General features: G+C 44.1%; 1 protein-coding gene across 5 annotated transcripts in view; it reads left to right on the top strand.

The window, feature by feature from the left end:
* The window catches only part of PLCB1 (phospholipase C beta 1), a 749,766-nt gene that overhangs the window by 513,883 nt on the left and 214,019 nt on the right, over positions 1-21,864 (top strand). For all 5 annotated transcript variants that reach the window (XM_090051563.1, XM_090051555.1, XM_090051579.1 and 2 more), the window contains one exon: positions 17,004-17,150. In XM_090051563.1, the coding sequence (XP_089907689.1) occupies positions 17,004-17,150 (147 nt within the window). The remainder of the gene's footprint in view (positions 1-17,003; positions 17,151-21,864) is intronic.

The following is a 21,864-nucleotide window of genomic DNA, read 5'->3' as shown; positions in this document are numbered from 1 at the left end:
TAATTTGTGTACAACCCAGGGGCTAAGATCTCCAGGAGCTGCCTAAAATTAATGTGTAACAGGGTCCACCAGCTTTTTGGTCTTGATTCAGGTCTTGGGTGTAAATATGAGGTAACTCTATTGACACTTGCAGGCATAAACTAATGTAAAACTGGTTTAACAAATCAGAAGCAAGTCTTTGTTCTTCATAGCTTTGTCCAGCTGTGAAGATCTAATTTTTCCTGGCCCCACTGTTTCTTCTAGGAAAGTCATGTCACTGAATTTGTGCCATCAGAGCCTGAAAGCAATAGTGATATCTCAAATTCACCAGTAAGATTTTCATGTGATTTTCATGTGAAAGAGGCTGGTCATGGTGGGAAAATTCTTTAGCAGCTTGCCTAAGTTACCTGCATGATCCGGGGACAACAGGGCAGACCCTACAAAGAAAGACTGCAGGACCTAAACCTGTTCAGCCTTCACAAGAGAAGGCTGAGGGGGGACCTGGTGAATGTCTATAAAATCACTAGGGGGGACCAGAAGGGTTTGGGAGAGACACTGTTTCCCCCAGCACCCCCTGGCATAACAAGGAATAATGGACACAAATTGTTGGAGAGTAGGTTTAGATTAGACATCCGCAAGAACTATTTCACAGTCAGGGCGGCTAGGATCTGGAACCAACTTCCAAGGGAAGTGGTGCTGGCTCCTACCCTGGGGGTCTTTAAGAAGAGGCCTGATGCCTACCTGGCTGCACTCATTTGAGTCCAGTTTTTCTCCCGCCCAGGCGGGGTGTCGGACTTGAAGACCTACAAGGTTCCTTCCGACCCTACTGTTATGATTCTATGATTCCTTTCCTGGAAAAGTGACTACACTATATCTTGCACTAAAACTTCCTTAGTACATTGCCTGTGACCATTACCTATTTGTTTAGACAGTTTCAAATGACCTGACAGAATGATGGCTTCTGCCTGTGGGTCACCCACCCTACTCTGCTCCATATAAGAAAGTGGCATTAATTCACCAACATGACATACCTACTGTAGAACCTGATGGATGGACCCCTCTGCACCTTTCCCACTTTGGAGGAATCTGGATCCTAGGCTTAATTCCTCCACCCAGGCTTCACTGGTTATGAACCTTCCCACACCCTCCCCTGAGAAAACCTTTTATCTTCTCTAACCTGACACTCCTACAGGTAATAAGGGGAGAAGACTCTTCCCATCTGACCTGGGAGCAAAGCCTTTGTTGCCAGTCTTCTTTACATCCTATGTTGGGGATATGAACCAATAAGAAGCACCCTTTTCTGTGTTTTGACCTCTTTCCTCAGGAGTGGATCAGGAGTGTCTGAAGTTAATTCCGAAGTATTTCAAGAGTCGCATGGGAATATTTTTCTTGTGCCTGTCTGTGCTATGTCTGCCTCAGCCCAGCAATATCTGATCCTTACTTTATAAACAGGAAGCTTACTCCTGAATGAAAATGATGTTAGCATTAGTTTTCACCTTTCTTCCTTTTCCATTTGCTTTATTAAAGTGCAGTCTCTTTTACGGAACACTTTGATGTATTTGAATTTAGCACAGGATTTATTCTTTGCTGATGATCATCAAGTAATGTTTCCTTCAGACAGTATAAAATAGTCACAGGACTATGTTCAGGTGTTAAATAAAAATGTGACTCACCTCTTAATCAAAATTATGAGCTTTGCCTGTTTTAGGACTGCTTCAAGATCACCAGTTCAGGGACTATGTTTCTTTGTATGAGTCTCTGCAGTCAGATGACCCTGATCTTGGTGCAACTCTAATGCAGGATTGTAGATAATGTGGCCACCCACTGTCAGGCAACATCTGTCAGGCAACATGCTTTATTTTAACCATATTATTTAAAAAATGTAACGGCAGGAGATTTTACTCCAGTGAGGGTTTTTAAGAAGTGTAAACACACATTCAAAAATGCCTGAGTAGATCAAAGTTTCTCAGTTTTTTTCATGGAATGAACTACATACTTGCTACTTACATGTTACTTCTCTTTCCTTTCCATTATACTGTGGAAGATACCCTTGGTAAGTGCAGACACTGGCTTATGTACAAAGCAAGCAAAGTAGGGCCAAGGGAATGCTTATTTTTATATGTCTCCTACTGCTGTTTAACAGCTAGAAGTATATGACCAATCCCTTTTTTCAGGACTTACCCCTAAGTGGCTGCAGTTCACAGTTTGGGAAGATAACTGTATGTGCCCATGATGTCATTTATGAAGGACTCTGGCTGGGTCAGATTTGTTTCCTACAGTGAATTGCTATGCAGCTGTTTGTATAGAAATCTGTTTAATCATCTACTAATATGCCCATTGTTAAATATTGAGGCACCATATTCTCAGAAAAAAACCAGATGAAGGCATCTCTACAAAACAGATCAAAATCTCTTGCCATTCTCACATCCTAGAAGATATCTTCAGTGGGGCTACTTAGAGTCCCATGTTGCTGCTCTGAAAGGGCTTGCATTATTAGGCAGCATGATAGGAAAATCTTGAGACATCGTTTCATTGTGATTTACTGTAAACAAGGAACCTCTACTGGGAGAACACCCAACAGTATCTTAGGTTACCAGTGCTAAAGGCTTTCTGGATCAGAGCCAGTATTTTGAAAGTGGAGTAGAATTAAATAGAGAGTTAGAATAAAGCACAGTACCAGTGAGAGAGGTTCCCTTTGGACTTCATGATGGAACAGGTTGCAGGCTCCATATGTCTTCTGCAGTTAAGCTCCGAAATAGTGTTTTTTGGTAGTCCCACCTAGATTGGATAAAAGTGTGAATCATCTTGGCTAGGTTTTCATCTTCAAGGAGTTCTCCTGCTAATTTACCCAAAAAAGGACTAATCCTTACTGATCTTGGCCACTTGATACTTCTGTGTATGGATTAACTGATACAGAACAAGTTCTCTACTTTTTGGCCAAACTCCTGTTTTCTATCCCTTCCTGCTTATCATTCACCAAATTTTTATTTTGGATATTGCATAGCAGAGACTATTCTTTATTAATGTTAACCCTATGTCCTCATTACCCTATCATTATCCTGTGGGCTTAATGAGTGGTTCAGAACCAGTCTGCTGGCTGGATCAGACCCACAGACTGGCCCTGCATGCCTGATCTAGCACATGTCCTGGAGCAGCCAGATGGGGCACCATGTGCAGCACAGTCCTACTCTAGCTACTCTGGGGTTGTGCTGCATGTGGCAGCTGCTCCGTCACCCGAGGACTGTGCTGCATTGCACTGGAGCAGCTGCCAGGTGCCGCCCAGTCCTGGAGTGGCAGAGCGGCCCCCACATGCGGCACAGTTCTGGAGTGGCAGAGTTGCCCCTGGGCACAACCCAGCCCCAGAGCAACAGAATGGCACGCAACTGCTCTGGGGCTGTGATCCATGCAGCGGCTACTCCAGGGATGTGCCAAATGTGTCCCACATTTGAACAGAGTGCTTTTTACCCCCTCGTCCAAGTCACTGATGAAGATGTTGAACAGTGCAGGCCCGAGGACTGAGCCCTGTGGAACCCCACTGCCCACATCCCTCCAGTGGCTGGATCATTTTCAAATTTGCTGACTACACTAAGATGTGGGCATGCTAGAAGGGAAGAATAGGCTGCAATCGGGCCTAGACAGGTTACAAGGATGGGCGGATGAGAATAGGATGGGATTCAACACCGACAAGTGCAAAGTGGTGCACCTGGGGAGGAACAACCAGCACCATACCTACAGGTTGGGGAACTCCATTCTTGTCAGTGCAGGGGTGGAAAAGGATTTTGGAGTCATCATTGACTCCAAGATGAACATGGGCCAGCAGTGTGGGGATGCAGGCAGGAAGGCCAACTGCACCTTGTCACGCATCTACAGATGCATCTCAAGCAGATCCAAGGAGGTGATCCTTCCCCTCTATGCAACACTGGTCAGGCTGCAGTTGGAGTACTGCGTCCAGTTCTGGGCGCCGCATTTCAAGAGGGATCTCGACAGCATGGAGAGGGTCCAGAGGAGGGCCACTCGCATGATCAGGGGACAACAGGGCAGGCCCTATGAGGAGAGGCTACAGGACCTGAACCTGTTCAGCTTCCACAAGAGAAGGCTGAGGGGGGATCTAGTGGCCTGTTACAAACTAGTCAGAGGGGACCAGCAGGCATTGGGGGAGTCCCTGTTCCCCTGAGCACTACCAGGAGTGACCAGGAATAACAGTCACAAGCTGGCAGGGGGTAGATTCAGACTAGACATCAGGAGGCACTACTTCACAGTCAGGGTGGCTAGGATCTAGAACCAACTTCCAAGAGAAGCGGTGCTGGCTCCTACCGTGGGGGTCTTTAAGAGGAAGCTAGATGTACATCTTGCTGGGGTCGTTTGACCACAGTACTCCTTCCTGCCATGGCAGGGGGTCAGACTAGATGATCTACTCAGGTCCCTTCCGACCCTAGAAACTATGAAACTATGAAACATAGTGGCTACCTTGTTGTTTTATCACATGTGCTAGAGCGGGCACTGCATGTAGCACAGTCCCGGAGTGGTCAGAGAGCCGCACATGGGGCCACCTGGCATATTCTGCATGCTGCATATGGGTCAACTCTGGGACCCACAGACAGCACTGGGGGCTGGATGGTAGGGCTTCCTAGGCCAGATCCAGCCAATGAGCCGTACCTGAGACCCCTCCCCTGTTCTATCTCAAGGCAGAAATACAACAAGGAATCTTGTTCTTTTTTCAGATTTTGCTATTGTAGAAACCCTTTTTGTTTTGCAGCAGAAAACACATATAACCACTGAGGGTTGCTGAATGAGCATAACTAAGGGTAGAATTTGGTCTGGTTGCCTTTGTTTTCCAAAAAAAAGGTAACACATGGTCACCATTCTCCCAGTGTGACAGTATATTCTCCAATATTGTACCTGGCCTCATTTGAGATGATTTAAGCAATGGGACTGCCACGAATTCCATTACACAATTGTTCCCTAGTGCTCTTGATTTCATTATTGCAAAGCTTTATCAGATATTCATCCTAAACTTTTCATTGTTTATTCCTCTCTCAATGCTTTTAGCCGCTCTGCCTTTCACGGCCGTAACAATTCTTTTTCATTTTTATTGTTTGCACTTCAGACACTTCTTGAAAATTATTATTTCTACTTAGTCATTGTTTACCAATGCTATGGATGGAAAGCACTATTCTTTACAAGTATAAAATATTTCTATTAAACTTACTTGTTGCCTTTTTTCAGTATGTAGACATTTCTCTGGTATTGAAGAGTGAACAGTACATGAATTTGTTTACATGCAGTCTCAACAGTACCACATAGACCCTGATGCTGCAGTATGTAGGTCCATACTAAACTTGGGGCACATTTAATAGGGGCTGTTCACATCATTAACATGATGGTTATGTGTATGGGCATGGACAGGTGACATTTACACTGGTGTAATCAACCATTGTACCAAGTAAAGAAGTAGATAGACACTATAAATATCAAGTCAGGTAACTCTACCCCAGGGGTGATGAGTTGCACAAAGCTGGTCTGTGAGCCAGGTTGGGCCCATAGTCCCCTTCCTCTTCCTTCTCCCATAGTATACTAGATCTGGCACCCACTCCAGCCACTCTGGGACCTGCACGGTATGCAGCACAGATCCCAGAGTGGCCAGAATGTGCACCACATGCAGTGCAGTTTGGCTGCCCTGGAGCTGTACTGTGCTTGGGCCAGGCAGTGGCAGCGCTGGGAGAGGGTTGGGGAGGCTACAGTCAATTTTCGGGTGGCTGCAGCCCACCATAGTCCTGCTCCCAGTGCCACCGCTACCCAGCCCGACCCACAATGGGAATGGCCTGGCCCTAGCCGGCAGCTGCAGCCTGTACCACCCTACTCAATTCCAGGGACATGTCCCCAGCCTGTCCCAGGTATGCAGGGTCTACCATTGCTAGAGCCACCCACGCTGCCCCTCATTTGGGTGGGGTATGTGCCTCCCTGAGCTGTGCGTTGTGGAGGCAGCTCCTACTGCAGGCTGGGCTTTGCACCTCAAGCCCCGCTACAGCTTGTCCAGGAGTGGCCCGACGCCACGTGCATCTGGTCACCGGGTGGGCAAGGGATGAGGCTTAGCCCAGAGCAGGACACGTGGTGTCAGGCCACTCCTGGGCCAGCTGCAGTGGGGCTTGGGACACAAAGCCCAGCCCACAACGGCAGCCGCCTCTGCTGGGTACAGATGGGGGGGCATGTGCCCCCTGGGACCTCCGCCGGGGTGCACATAGCAACAGGAGGAACCCCACCCCCACCCCGACGAGCTGCCTGGGCTTGATCCTCCCACCATACCAACCACCTGCCCGGCTGGGCCCCCACTCACTGGGCTGCTCCTGCACTCTGTCTCTCACCGTGGAAGCCTCGATCTGGCCCCCACCCCTTCCCTTCCCTTCCCCCACTGACTGACCTGCTGGGCTGTGGGGGGAGGTGCACACATATGCACTCATACTCACCCCCAACCTCCAAGAGGCTCTGGGATTCACCAATCAATCCCGATAGACTGGTTGGTGACCACTGCCCTATGGGGATGCTTATTCATACCCACGCTAGTTTTCAGTGAATTGTTTCCCCAAATTATGCTGGGGCTATCAACAGAACATATGTTTTCTCCTCTGAAGAAGCTAATGAACATGTTAACTATATGGGACATACTTCCCTGGTACTGTAAGACTCACTGGGCCATGGGGGCAAGTCCATGAATCCTGATGTAGGAAGCACTGCCAAGGCACATGACATTGAGGTTCTGAGGAGATCAGGCATTTACATGCTTGAACAACCAACGCTTATTCCCTACCAATAGCATTGATATCAGTAGTATGATTGAGACTAGAGGTGAGTATGATGTGGGCCCATGACAATCCCTGGGCCCATGACAATCCCTGGGAAATTAGAGATGACATATGTGCTCCCAGTTAATTGTAAGTACATGTGCTGTTTTGTGGCTAGTGAAATAGTCTAAGACATGTACTGATCTGTTACAGTGATTTGAAGTGCTGGTTGTACTTATTTTTTTTCAAGACTCCTGGGGCAAGGGGACTGCTGATCTGTATGGGGTATATTGTGCCTGATTAATTTTATGGATTGTACCAGGTAAGGACTGATTTCTTTGCCAAATAAAATATCTGTGTAAATGTAACTGCAAGTCTGGGTATGTGGGGTGCCATTTAATTAGTTTGGGAAGCTTGCTTGCTGTTTTTCAGACTTCAGTGAAACTGTGTAACACGGTTGTGCCGAGTTAAGTGGACAACCACAGATACAGACCTTGATTAAATACACAGATCTAAACAGGAACAGCTTAAGTCCTGCTCAGTCAGACCTGCTGACTGCTTACAGAGAGCAAAATGTGCTTTTCAACCATTAAACAAGGAAATTTGCAGGAAGCTGAGGCTCATCCAGCTCCATGTAGCAGGGGAATAAAGCAGGGTCATTGCAAGATATGTGATTAGTGTCCTTTTCCCTTTGACAGAGCTGATTCAAGTGCTAGCTATATTGTGGACAGCGCAACCCAATTCAGTAAATGTCCAACTGAGTCTGTCCTCTGGATAGACACCAAAAAGCATATGTATTCCTCTGTCTACTCGGCTGCATGTTGGGAGCATATCCCTGGTTTATCAGTGAAAGCCTCCTTCAGGCTCCAGATTGGCAAGCCAAAACAACCTGTGAGGGAAATGAGGAGTTAAACACTACACAAGTTCATATAAATAGCTTCCATTTTCCAGTGCACAGAGTGCAAAGAGAGAGGTTGTGTAAGGCCTAGAAGGCTGAGAAACAAGAACTGGGCACACACCAGTGAAGGACTAGGTATATTTGAGGACTCATCTATATGGTAAGCACATTGAAAATTGGCAATTCAGGGCACATCTACATGTGGAATTAATTACAACTGAATTCACTGTGGAATAATTTGCACTGCAGTAATCTACTCCCGGGTGCAGCGTCTAACCTGGACCTGGGACAGCAGCAAATTCAGCCAGGGAGCAGTAGTTTAGGCCAGGGCTGCTCCTGCTCTGCTCTGCCCCTCTTCAGAAGCCAGGGGGAGCTCCAGGCTCTGGCCGCAGCTGCTGGGGTGCCGGCCCTGGGCTGGCAGGGGCATGGGGTCAGCCCCAGGCTCCAGCTGGTGCTGGTAGTGTGGCCCAGGGGGCAGCCTGAGGCTGGCAGAGTGCACGGGGGTTAGCTCTGGGCAGCAGGTAGCAGCATTGGGTGGTGAAGTAGCTGCCTGAGCCACAGAGTTCCTGATGCTGCCAAGCCATGTGGTTCAGCAGCAGGCTGGCCCACTGCTGGCTTGCTGACCAGACACAATTTGCTCCCGCATCACCATCAACACATACGTGTGTTTAACTGCATTCATTTTGTAGTACTTGTGTGTGATGGGATTATCCTGCGGTGAAGTAAATTAATTTAATCTGGCCTAATAGTGGTCTAAATGTAGACTGATGCTTTTCTGCAGAGCAAATTGATCTACTCTGCAGTAAAGCACATGTGTAGACGTGCCCACAGAGAAGCAAGTAACAGTGTGGTAATATTCACTTTAGAAATAAGCATAGGGGCTTTCAGCAAGAACAGGAACCTAAATTTGCAAATACCAGCAGAATAGATATGCCCTTAATTTTGTGACGGGATGGGGAAAATATTCAAGGGCCTTAAGTAACTTAAAGGCCTTGTGTTCCCTTGGCAAAACTGACCTAGATACTTAAAAGGCACATTTCTAAAGGTTTTGAGGTGCCTACAGGTACTGATAGATGCCTAATGGGTTTTGCCAAAGTGTCTAACTCCCCTTGAGTTTTTCTAAATGCTTATGTCATATTTCAACATGGGACATAGGCTTTTAAACCATTTAGGTACTTTTCTAATTTTCTTTCTCTAGTATGTAGAATTATGGCCCATTTATCATCTATGATATTTTTTTAGAGGCATTCACGCTTTTTTCTCAGTACTTGTTCTGTTATTTTTTCACCACCTGTTTCATGGTGCTATATGGGAAAAATACTGGAATCAGTTCTTTGTATCCACATACCCAGTATGCTGCTTTCAGTAAACCTTAACTGGAGCCTTATGTATGTATAGTTTAGGAACAGAATATCATATAGCTAGTACTCCTCTCCTGTCCTTCTCAGGATGATGACTACATGCTAGGGAAAACAAGAATATCCATGTGCTAATCGTCAAGTACAAATTCTGTACAAGAGCAAGATAGTTACAACAGGCTTTGCAAATAATCCGGCTGTAGCATAATACAGACTATGCTATTTGAGTTTGTTTAATTTGAGAACAAGAAGTAGCAAGGAAGGTCAAAAACTCATCAAGCGCAAGCCAGCTTTGTCAAAAACATAAAGAACATTCATGACCCATCTGTTTTCTCTTTACTAAAAACACACAAAAACAGAAGCCAAAAATTCTGAACCAGCCTGGGTTTTTTACATGATTTTGACACCAAAATATATCCATATGCATTTCCTTTGTAAAGAGTTATAAAGCCAGCATCCTACATTGAACAGAAACAGGTTTGGCTTAAGTTGAAAAATGGTACTTAGAACATCCTTAATCTTATTTTCATGGTAACTATAAGTTTTGATAGCATGTAAGTAAAAGACTTAGAAAATGGTATAAAAGATAACAAGAGCTGGAGAATACGTGGACATATTTCTTTTCGTCTGTGGAACACAGATCTTTAAACAGAGCAAAAATCCAGGGCATGACAGAAAAGAGCCAAGTAAAGCACTGATAAAGGCAAGTTGCCACAGAAGGAAGTGAGAGTTATTTTTTGCACATCATGAGTGAACATTCAGAGAGGGCACTTCTGAGTCATCCTATGAAACAATTTTATAAGTAAGCTATGAACAGTCATTGTAACAGTCACCTGGGGTATTCTGATGAGAAAGATAAAGGTATTCTGGACACTGGTGACTCTACTGAATGATTTACAGCACTAGCAAAGGAAAGGTACTTTACTGATTTTTGCAAAATGTACCTGGACATATCTGTCTGGGATGATTATAACTTAAAGGAGAGTCTAAGCATGTTAACCCAGAACTAACATAGCTTAAAGACAGTTATCTAGAGTCTAGGCTTTTTTGCATTGTCAATGGATTATTTAGGAGGGTTTCACCCAGCATCCATTGATATCAATGGTAGTTTTTCAGTTGACTTCAGAAGGCTTTGGTTCAGGCACTAGCTTTTAATCCGTAATAGTGAATCAAACTTACTGAAGACAGGATTGAAGGAATCTAGAGATGTTACTAAGGGAATACCCTGAGAGCCACACAACCAGACAGGGAATGGGTTTTTTTTAAGTTTTTATTCATGTCAATGGAGAATGAGAAGAAACAAAACAGCTTGACTGTCCATGTATTGCAGTTTACATCAGAGAGATAGAGTATTGACTATTTTGAAGAAATTAAACACGAGCACTTCTCTGGACCCAAAAAGGAGAAAAAAAACTTGGAGTAATAAAGTTGAAAATATAACATAAACCTAGCAGAATTATTGCCTGAGTAACATCTTTATGGTCAGTCCCTGACTAACTGTCCTTTTCAGTCCCAGGACTTTATTCTTTTCTCTGGATAAGAGCTTGAAGAACCATAATTTCAGTGTCAGCCCTGCTTATTATAGCTTTCTGCCTGACAGATGTTCCTTTTCCTCATACAGAGATAAAATATGAGAGCTGATAGGGAAAGAACTGATGATGAACTAACTAGGGAAAGGACAGATGATGAAAAATACTGAGAACTAACCTTACCAATAAATTAAAGTGTTTTTATTATAAACTCCCATCCGTGGAGAATTACCTCTCATTGCAGTTGGCCTCAGCAATATAATTTGCATGGACTCACACAGTCTATTCTTTAGTATCCAGGAATGAATGTATCTTTGACATCTGGTGCCTCTATTCCATTCCACAAACTCTTGCCAGTGTAATATCGGCTGTATTTCTGCTCACAAATTGCTTCCATTTCTAAGATGCTGGCTGCTTAATTGTGATGGGTTTGCGGGGGGAGAGAAGAAGTAATGTTCTGTAGCTGTGTTTTGTGTGACCTCTATGAAAATAATTCCAGTGATAAAATACAGACGGCCCACTCAAGAACCTGGTGTTCCCTTTCCCTTTCTTTAGCTTGAGTGGAACAAAGGGACAAATGGCTCATAAAACAGAAGAAAGTCTCTTTGGACTTCAAGCCTAGGCATCATGTTCCTTTCTTTTGTCCTCAGAAAGGGCTAGTAAATAAGAGATGAGGCTGTGCCAGAAGGGGACCATGTGGATGAATTCCCAGCCTTTCCTCACCAACTTCTCATGTGATAAAGGTTAATCAGTTCTGTACCTCAGATTCCCATCTCTTAAATGGAGCTAAAACTGCCCTCCTTAGGATTTAGTGATCACACGGGACTACACGTGATCACCAGTTACAACACCATTGTGGCGAACTCCCCAGTTAAGTACTAAAGCATGGCGCTGTAACAGCATCACTGCACAATGATGTGTAGATGCACCCAGTCTGTTGGTGATAAATTACTCTATGAGAGAGCATCCAAGGAGCCTCAGACAACTGCAGTCTTCAAACAGTGGATGGACTTAATTGTTTTTCCTTTCAGCCTCCTTACAATTGTTGTCATAAGCATGCATGATAATTGGGCTATTCTGTATTCTCACTAAACTCTTTGTCACATGAAGAGATTTGTGTGGGAGATTCGTGTGGTGCCATAATCACTGGTTGTTACGAGAACAAGACATCAACATTTAGAAGTGTTGTAGAGTTAAAACACTTTGTTTGGCTGCCCTTTTCTTCCTCTCTGAGCAGGGTCCAAATCCCATGCTTAGTGATAGAATAAATACTTTATACTTGTATACCCCATTTTCATCCTGTGTTTATGAAGCACTTTATAAAGGTGGCTGGGTGGGGGGAAGCTCCCACCTTTTTACTGGTCAGATGATATTTGCTAATGTTATCTAAAAGAAGGTAGCAGATTTAGAAGTAGAGCTAAGATCCCTATGGGTCAGTAACAACTTTATTTAGTTCATTATTAGATTTATATGCTTCCCTTTCCAAAAAGTTTTGGGGTGATTTACAATAAAAGGGGGAAAGGAAATGTAAAAACTATTAGTTAGAGGTATTATACAGGATACTTGTGAGAGGCCAAGAAGAAAAAAGCCGGCATTGTTGGGAGATATCATCCTGGGTAGATGTTAGGGGTGTGTGAAACGAGCCTTATTCAATTTGGATTTGGATTCAGCCCAAGTCAGGGACAGTGATTCGATTAGTTGCCCCTGATTCTATTTGGCTGAATCCAAATGTGAAGATTCAATGCTGATTTGGAGAATCAGCAATTCAACCATACACATACCTTTAAAAGTTTTTTCTACAAACCTCAAGGTACCAAGTGCAGCTCATGAACGCTGCAATGCTGGGGTGGATGGAGCATCCCACAGAAGCGTGCGGCGGTGGGGAGGTGGCATGTTTGGCGGTAAACCCAGAAGTGGACTGAAAGTACTTCCAGTCCACTTCCGGGTCCTCCTAGGAGCACTCCCCTGGCTCAGTGATCAGTCATAGGGGGACCCCCAGTACCACCCCAGATTCAGGAGGCACCAGTTGCTGAGACAGGGGGATGAGGGGGTGCCCCCCAGTGTGCTGCCTGGCAGACCCAGAAGTGGACTGGAAGTGCTTCTGGTCCACTTCCGGGTCTGTTGCCAAGCATGTTGCGTAGCCCCCTGTGCTCCTGTGAGACGCTCTATCTCCCCCAGCATCTTAACATCCACGAGCCCCCTGGTATCCTGAGGTATATAGAAAAAGCATTTAAAGCTGCGTCTATGTCCGAATCTCCGAATTTTTCTGAATCTGTCCAAATCAATTCAGAGGGTGATGGTTTGATTCAGACAGATTAAAGGGTCTCCTGACTCAAATTTGGAGATTTAGCCACCAAATTGGGCCAAATCTCTGCCAAATCGAATCAGCAACTGAAGCTTCACACACCCCAGTAGATGTTGCTGTCACAGGTTCTTCAAAAGACAGAGCATTCAGTGTTTGTACTGAGTGTAGCCTGGAACGAACCGAAAGCTCTGAGTTACTAAAAATTGTCAAAAATAAAGGAAAAGTAGGCAATCAAAAACAGAAAAGGTTGAGAGAAGTCCTGACAGGAAATGTTATAACTTGGTGCATTGCAATATATTATATGAAATAGAGACCTGAGATTAAAAGTGTAATTCCAAATCTATAAATCAATATTCAACCTACTATGTAATATAGAGTGGCTTGTAAGTCAAATTACACCCCTGTGTAAGTTAGTAAAACTCTGCTTGAGTCAACAATGGTGTTTCTATTTCTGTCAAGGATGAACGTATCTTTGTGATAGGATCCTCTGAGGATATATTAACCAGTTACTTCTGCCTTTGCAGTAGGAGGACATTGGCAGTGCCCTCATTTCCTCTTACTTGTGGCATAATTAGAATGCCCCTGGTTTGTGCCTCATTGGGTGCATCCACACATGCAGGCATGTGCATTTGCAGCAGCTCCAATAGAAGTAGTGCAGAATTGAGCCTGGGCTTTTTGCCTCCGTGCACGTGACCAGACATGCACTTTGGTGTGAGGCAAATTGTGCCACTTGGGGCAAAATAACCCTGCTGGCTCCTCCTGCTGGATCAGTATAAAAAGCTGTCCTGTCCTGGCCCCACCAGTACAAAAAGCTGCCCTGTCAAGTAGCTCAGGGCTACTCACTCTTAGGAGCTTCTGGTGCCCAGCCAATTGGTACCTGGGGACACTACCCCTTGTGCCAGCTGGCCTGCTGAAACAGCCCTGAGCGTTCCCTGCTCCCTCTACCCACTGCAGCAGTCTGGCAGTGGGGGCTGCTGCCTGGCTGTGACCTGCTGTGCATCTGCCAGACCCAGATGGAGACTGCATAGCCAATAGAGGTATCTGCCCTTCTGGGCCAGCTGGCAGTGGGCTGTGGCTGTAGAGTTGGCCTTTGTGTGGCATTACTGGCATGTGTGCCCCCTGCCTGGCCATCTGGGCAGCTATTGCCCGGAAGATGTTCCCAGTGTGGTGGCCTGCTTTGAACAGTCAAAGCATGTCCTTCTGGCGCCAATTGGCCAGGAGGTCAGCCACAGCCAGATGGGTCCAAGGTGCCAGCTCTGAGCAGGCAGGGTCCTGCCACTGGCCTCCCTAACAGGAATTCTGGTTTTCCCTACTGGAAAACTGAAAAATCCCTGATTAAAAAATCCCAAAGCCACTCTGTAAAATACCCCACCACTGGGCACTCTGGGGCCTCCTGGCAGAGTCCCACCACTGGGCAGCACAGGACAGCCGGGGGCAGCAGGGCTGCCAGTGACCCCAGAGCTGCCCCAGTGACCCCAATGGCACCTGGAACTGACAGTCACTGCAGGTGTTGGAGGTTTTTTGGTTTTTTTTTTTTTTTATTTCCTGGGATGCTAGGGTGGGGGAGCAGGGATGGCAGGGGTTGGAGGGACTGTGGGGGTAAGGTCGGGCAGGGCAGCCATCAGGGGGGCTAAGGGGGGTGGGGCTGGGTGGGGAAGGGATCAGGGGGGCTGAGGGAGCAGGTAGGGCTGGTGGGAGTCCCCCCCATAGTCCCCCACATGGTCCCCCCTCCCCCCTCCTTCATCTCCCCTGACCCATTACTTACCTGCAGTGGAGCCTGGGTGCAGCTCCTTGCAGCTGGCATGGTGTGTTTCAGCACCAGGGTGAGGGCTAACCATAGAGATGCTCTGGCAGCCAGAGCATCTTTGTGTTGGACCCAGCCTCCAATTGCCTCAGGGAATGTTTCGGGACTGTGCCCTGCCCAGCTTTTTTTTCTCTGCAGGATTTTTTGACCCCTGGATATCCAGGGGTCTAATTTTGCCCCCAAGCTGTAAATTTGCACCATGGGGAACATTTTCTCATTCCTGCACATGCCTCTTGCAGCATCTCAAAGGAATTTGAGACGCTACAAGAGGCATGTGCGGGCAAGTCTGGACGCACCCACTGTGTGTAAGGATTTGAACTGGCAATTACAGGGCATTTCCTAAAATCATTATCTTGGATGAATGGTTGCCTGTGAACAGAGAGGACTGGACTTGATGGTGCAGGAGACGCTTCCATTCCTGTGTTCTTAATATGAAAGCACTACACAACACCAGCACCCTGTGCAATACCATTTCAAACGGAAGTAGAATTACATAAAGAAAACCAACTCATGTTTGCCAAGCACTTCTAACATATTCTGGGTTCAGATATGCATAGTGAAATTTAGTTTTACTCAAACTGAAATTTTGTTTTAATTTAACTTAAATGTTGTACAAAAAAAAGTTGGGCAAGACAAGGCAGCATTTCTGCCAAAATAATCTGGGGGTTATGGTGCATCCTAAGTGCATCATATGGTGTATCATAATGGTATGTTATTGTTGACTAATGTTATAAGAATAAAACCCCCCAAACTTCATATTGGCATGTATAAACAGGAGTGATGTATGACAGCCACATGAAGCAATCCTTCCACCCTGTTCAGCACTGGCTTCCAGTAGATTATGTAGTGTCTTTGGGCAGTACACTTCATGAAAGTTGTGGACCAGTTGGAGAGAGACCAAAGAAGAACACCAAAAATGATCAAAGGTCTAGAAAGCAGGGGTGTGGGGCGGTGGGAGGAATTTAGATAACTGGATTGGTTTAGCTTGGAGAAAAGAAGACCAAGGAGAGATGTGGTAACAGTCATCAGATGCATAAAAGATTGCTGCAAAAAAATCATTGTTTTCTCCACTAGGATAGAACAAGTAGTAAGCTGCTTAAAGTGCAGCAAGGGAGATTTAGATGAGACATTAAGAAACTGTTTCACCTTCAAGATAGTTGAAGGATAGTTAAGTGAAGCTGAGAATCTCCATTAGCGAAGGATTTTTTTAAGAACAGATTGGACAGCTGTAAGGAATGATTTAGGTGTAGTTGTGTAAGCAGGTTGCCATGTTTGTGAGTTTCTTCAGGCAGGCTTGTGCTCCCTGAGCAGTGGCTCAGCCAGCGCCAGCAATAAAGGGGGTCTTTAAACAAAGCAAATGATATCCTGTCCCAGACAATTGGAGAGGTTCCTTATAAACTCTGACCTTCACAGCAGTCCTGACCTTTAAGCAGTCCAACTCACCATTACTTCCACATTTGCACTCTTCCTGTAGCCCTGCCAGCGAGCCACTCCCTCACTACTAGCCTTCCTGCAGCTGCAGCTTTTCAGCCAGGCTGGTTGACTCCTCTGAAGGTGAAATGACCATTCTGTGGCAAGTTGATACAGGTCACCCTGTGACAAGTCTTGGAAAAGGGATGTGCTAGAGGACCTTTCAAGGTCCATTCCAGTCCTGTGTTCTATTATTTCTGTGATATTCACAAGACAGAGAAATTACCAGTTCTCGTGAATTGTTCTTAATCCATCCAATTAAGGGATTTCTGGCCCTCAGATTAGCGGTGTGTTTATTTCCTCTAGCAATGCTGTTTTTCTTCTGTCATTGCTCAGGCAAACTACCATTGCTGTCCAAGGGAAGTTGCCTGAATAGAAATAGAATAAAATTAAGTTAGTCCCTGCTTTGGTCCCAAGGAAATGGAGTAAATGGAGATGATCTTGAAGACAATGAGCAGACCAGAAGAAATAGCAGAACAGTATAATATTTTATATTTGGACCATATACAGGGAATTTTGATCCTAGTCTCTCTCTCCAGTGAGTGGAAGAAGAATAAAAGCAGTGCATAGTAATCTGTTTGCTTGAGTACAGTACCTTCATTTTCAGAGCAATGAATTGATTACCCAATCTTATTCCACTTAATGACATGTATTTAGATCTCTACACACCATTTCGAGGTCTTAGCAGTAATTATGATAAGAATACTATGGTAAATACTATAAAACTAGGATATGTTCATAACTAGATAGAGAAAACATTGTTATCATATTGGTCCTCATTCGCTGTGTTCTTAATATGGATCAACTAAAAAAGTTTGTATGTCCTGAAGATACTGTACTTAGAATTAATGTATGCCTCCCCTGGGTCTGTGTTTTCCCAGGACAGATATCAGTGGATGGATTTATGCGATATCTGAGTGGGGAGGAGAATGGCGTTGTCGCACCTGAGAAACTGGATTTGAATGAAGATATGTCTCAACCACTGTCTCACTATTTTATCAACTCCTCACACAACACCTACCTCACAGGTACTGTACTAGAAAGGTCTGATTTATTGCTTTACTGACCTAGCAGCATGTTTGCACTCGTACTGTACTCTAGACACACAACAATAAATGATCCTCTACTCTGTTATTCTACAAAGCAGAGAGAGCACCAATATTGACTGATATTCTCACTGCATCACAAATATATCATCCCCTACTGAATGCATGTCAGAAGTTATACTGTTCAGTTAAGACCTGATGCAAAGCTCATTGAAATCAGTGGAAAGATTCCCATTGACTTAAAATGGGCTCTGAAACAGGCCCTATATTTGGAAAAGAGATGGGTAATTGTTTAGTGCCCCAGACCACACTGGGACAATGGCTTGGGATAGATGAATTAGTATTTCAACAGTAGTTTGTTAAGTACCACCCTGAAGGTACTTCAGATGGCCTGCAGCAGACTGAACCGCAATATTTTTGTGAGATGAAACTTCATCTTAAGATTGTGCTGGTTGGAGAGATTAGAGGGGGGTTCCAAAGTAGTTTTTATGACTTTGGACCCTTTTACTGTGTATTACTGAAGAAAAGAGGTCTGATTAAAAGTGTAAAAAACATGACCTCTGAGGAAATACAGAAAGAACTCAATTTATGGAGTGTAGAGAAAAGACAACAGAAGGGGAATTTTATAACAGAGTTCCAATCCAAAAAGAGTTGTTATGAAGAGACTGGTGATCAGCTGTAATCTGTGGCCACTGGGAGACAGGACAAGAAATAATGTCCTGCTGCACCAGGGAAGATTAAGATTAGATATTAGGAAGAGTTTTCTAACTACAAGGATGATTAAGCACTGGGACAGACAGATTACCTAGGGAGGTTGTAGATCTCCATCCTGGAAATTTCTAAGTGCAAGTTAGGCAAACATTTGTCTGGGATAATTTAAGCAGTGGTGTACCTGTCTTGAACAGGGAGTTGAATTAAATGACCTCATAAAGTCCCTTTGAGAAGCAAATTTCTATGATTCTGTGGTCTGCTGCCTTCCTGTAGCATCCAGGCTCCTGTTCTGGAGCAGTACCATTTGAAAAAGGACGAACACATAGAAGCTCTCATTGACTTAAATTATATTAAGAACCTGACTTAGACTGTTCGTGCATTAGAATAAATGGGGTTTAGACCCACTTAAAACTGTAAGAGCAAGTTAATTACTCTATAGTAATGTTTAGGAGTCTAAATTTTGGTTTTCATTTCTTATAATTTTCACTGGAAATATTTGTCCTTTTGCAAATAATTATAAATTCACAAGTTTATTTTTTAATATAGCATGTAAAAACTAAATATTTTGGTTTGAGCATGCTTACTGGGGCAGTTGTTTCCTTGTGTTGGATTTCATCTTAGTATCACCTTGCTTCATATCAAACAAGGAAACAAGGCTAGAATATGTGCTAACATATGACTAGTACAATTGATTTATGGTCTTTTTAATGTTGTTAATTTTACAGCTATTCCTCAACTGACACCTTTAGTTCTGCTGAATACCAGCGTGCAGTAATTCAAACACAGACATTCAGTGGTGCGGCCTCCTCTAAATAGGCCAAGAGGTCATTTCTTGGATCTGTTATATGTTTGTCATAGCACTTTCCACAGTGCCCACTGATTCTGTTATATAGTTAATGATCTGTCCTCAGTTCCATTTGACACCCATTTTTCAGAGATTCATAACTTGGCTGTAAAATGTGTTTTGTGCTAAAACTTGACATGTAACAACTCAGTTCAAGAGCAACTGTGTTTTTCTATAAACTGGGGGGGGAGGGACCAAACCAGCTGGACTGCTTTAAAGTTAAAATTCCAGTACAGAAAATTATGATCTCTGAAAGATTGCAGATGACTATGCAAAAGCAACTTCCTTTTTTTACGGCAATTCTTTGCAAGCACGTTGTCTGTAATGTGGAAAAGGCCCAGTAGGTAAGCAGTAGAACTTATTTAATCAGGATCCTGCCGCATCATGCAGAATTCCTGATCCATGGAATATCTCTTTTCAATAGGAATGCTGTTGGAGACATGCAGGAGGTCTGTCACATTATGGTGCAGGCCTACACGGTGGGGAGGCAGCAGAATCTGGGGCCACATTCTGCTCTCATTTATGTACACAAAAAGATGTAGTAGTTCCCTTGATTTTTGTGGAAGTTTTTACTAGGGCTGAGCAGCATACAGTGAAAGCCTAACTGTCCAACTTAAAAGCACAGCAACCAAGAAATGCAGAATTTTTAGGGAAGAAACATCACATGTCCAGCCCATTTTGTCTAGATACTGTAAATGTTTCAGCACAATAAGTGATTTGATAGTACATATCTTAGCTTCTCAGCACAGTTCCTAGCATTTGTGTTTCAAACTTGCTTTGCCTCCCCAGGTTTAAATTAGTCCAGATTCTCAAAAAGTCCTTCCAAGCTGCTCCTGCAGATTACTTGGCATTTGTGAGCAACTTCAGAAGCTGCTCTTGAAAATGTAGCTTTCAGCGTTCATTTGACTTCACTTTAAGGTTTGGCATAATTATAAGACAATTGTAGCACAGGTGGAGAAATGTTGTAATAAACAAGATAAGAAAAATATAGTTTTCTTTTGAGTTGTACACAAACTTTGGTTGAGACAGGAGGAGAGAAGAGACAGAAAACACATGTTCTACTTCTTATTGGGTTCGTCATGCTTAGTAACTCTGAGACAGCTGGCCTGGAATGGGATTTAATCATTAGATTTTATAGATTCATTACAAAAGCTGACAGCCATAGATTTTAATTCCAAGCTAGACCAGTTACAATCGTGTTGCCATTTGCATTCATTCAACAAGCACTTAGTTCAGTTTAACATGTAAAACAAATGCTGCTGAATTATCTCATTCGTGTAGATGCCCAAGAGCATGTTGAAAGTATTGCAAAGAAAAGCTTCAGTAACATCTGTGCACTCATCTGAGCAGTGCAAATGGCAATAGCAACCAATCATGTAATAATTATTAGGGAGATAGGGAAACCATTCAGTTTAGCAATGCATTTTTGTTATGGTTACATTTATTGCACTACTAATTATCAACCCCTCTGTTAGTTTTTAAGCTAAGAAAATGACATCCCCAGCAAAGTAATATTACACCATAAAGAGAAGCATATGCACAGTCTGAATTTATTTTTAATTATAATGATCATTTTCCTAGCCTTTAGTAGAAACCCTTGGCAGTACATCAAGTCCTGATTATTTATTTAGAGGCTTACTTTTCTTTCCTTAGGGAAATGTAACTTTTAAGAATGAAGGTAAACCCTACCAAGAAAGAAATGATTTCCAGTGATTCTAGTCTGACTTAAAGAAATATCATTTTCACCAGTTTTTTTCTTTTTTTTCTCTTTTTCTTTTTTTATCTTACTCTTTCAACCTGTAATTTGCAGCTCTGCTTTGTGACTGATTTCTCATCAGCATTGCCTGAGGTTATTGCTATTGTCACAGTGGGAAGTGATGCTGGAGCAGCTCTCCTGCAACACTGAGAGCCATGGAATAATGATCTCCATCTATCCTGATCATTATCACACACTTACTTAACCTTTATATGTATTTTGCCTTTTTGCCTGTTAGAGGGGAAGGAAAAAAAAACAGTTCAGGACATGAAGCTGAGCAGAGCACAGTTTAATGCTATTTAACAAATAGCAAAATATATCTCAGGAACTTCTACTCCTCCAGTATCCATTGCTTCCATTCATGATACAGTTCCACCAAGCATCTCTTGATAAAGCTCATAGGAAATACCAAGTAGTACTCCCCAAAAGAAAGTCATTCTCTCCTCCTGTATTGCCACCATTCTGCATCTGTGCCACACTCCTGCATTTCATAGCCATTAGGGCTGGAAGGGACCTCACAAGATCATCGGGTCCAGCCTTCTGCCCAAGGGGAAGGAAGTTAGCTGGGGGTCAGATGACCCCAGCAAGATAAGCATCCAAGATTTTCATAAAGGTATTCAGAGTAGGTACTTGGGCCAATTCTGGGGGGAGTCTATTCCAGACTCTAGAGACTCAGATGGTAAAGAAATTTTTCCTTACGTCCATCCTAAAATGGTCTTGCCACAGTTTGTGACTGTTAGACCTTGTCTTCCCTTGGGTGCCCTAGTAAACTAATGCTTTCCCAGTTTCTGATGCACATCCCTTATATACTTATAGGCTTCTACCAAGTCACCCCTGAGCCTTTGCTTCTCCAGGCTGAACAGTCCCATGTCTCTCAGCCTCTCCTCATAGGGCCTGTTCTCTTGTCCTCTAATCATGCATGTGGCTGTCCTCTGGACTGTCTCAAGCTTCTCCACATCTAAAGTGTGAAGCCCAGAACTGGATGCAGTATTCCCTCTCTGGCCTCACAAAGGCCTAGTAAAGTGGGAGGATGACTTCTTGGGTCTTGCTTGAGATGCATTGGTAGATGCAAGCCAGGGTTTGTTAGCTTTGCTGGCTGCGGCATCACATTGGTGGCTCATATTCATCTTCTGGTCTGTCATGACCCCCAAGTGGAGTGTGGAGCCCAGAATTGGATGCAGTACTTCAGCTGCAGCCTCATCAAGGCTGAGTAAAGCAGGAGGATGACTTCTTGGGTCTTGCTTGAGATGCATCGATAGATGCAAGCCAGAGTTTTATTTACTTTGCTAGCTGCAGCTTTGCACTGGTAGCTCATTTTCATCTTGTGGTCGATCATGACCCCCAAGTCCCTTTTGGTCATGGTGCTAGTGAGTGTAGCACAGCTG

The sequence above is a fragment of the Crocodylus siamensis genome, chromosome 1 (genome assembly GCF_052110815.1).
Source record: "Crocodylus siamensis isolate JL-2025a chromosome 1, ASM5211081v1, whole genome shotgun sequence".
Classification (NCBI taxonomy): domain Eukaryota; kingdom Metazoa; phylum Chordata; order Crocodylia; family Crocodylidae; genus Crocodylus; species Crocodylus siamensis.
This window is presented reverse-complemented; position numbering and strand designations above follow the sequence as displayed.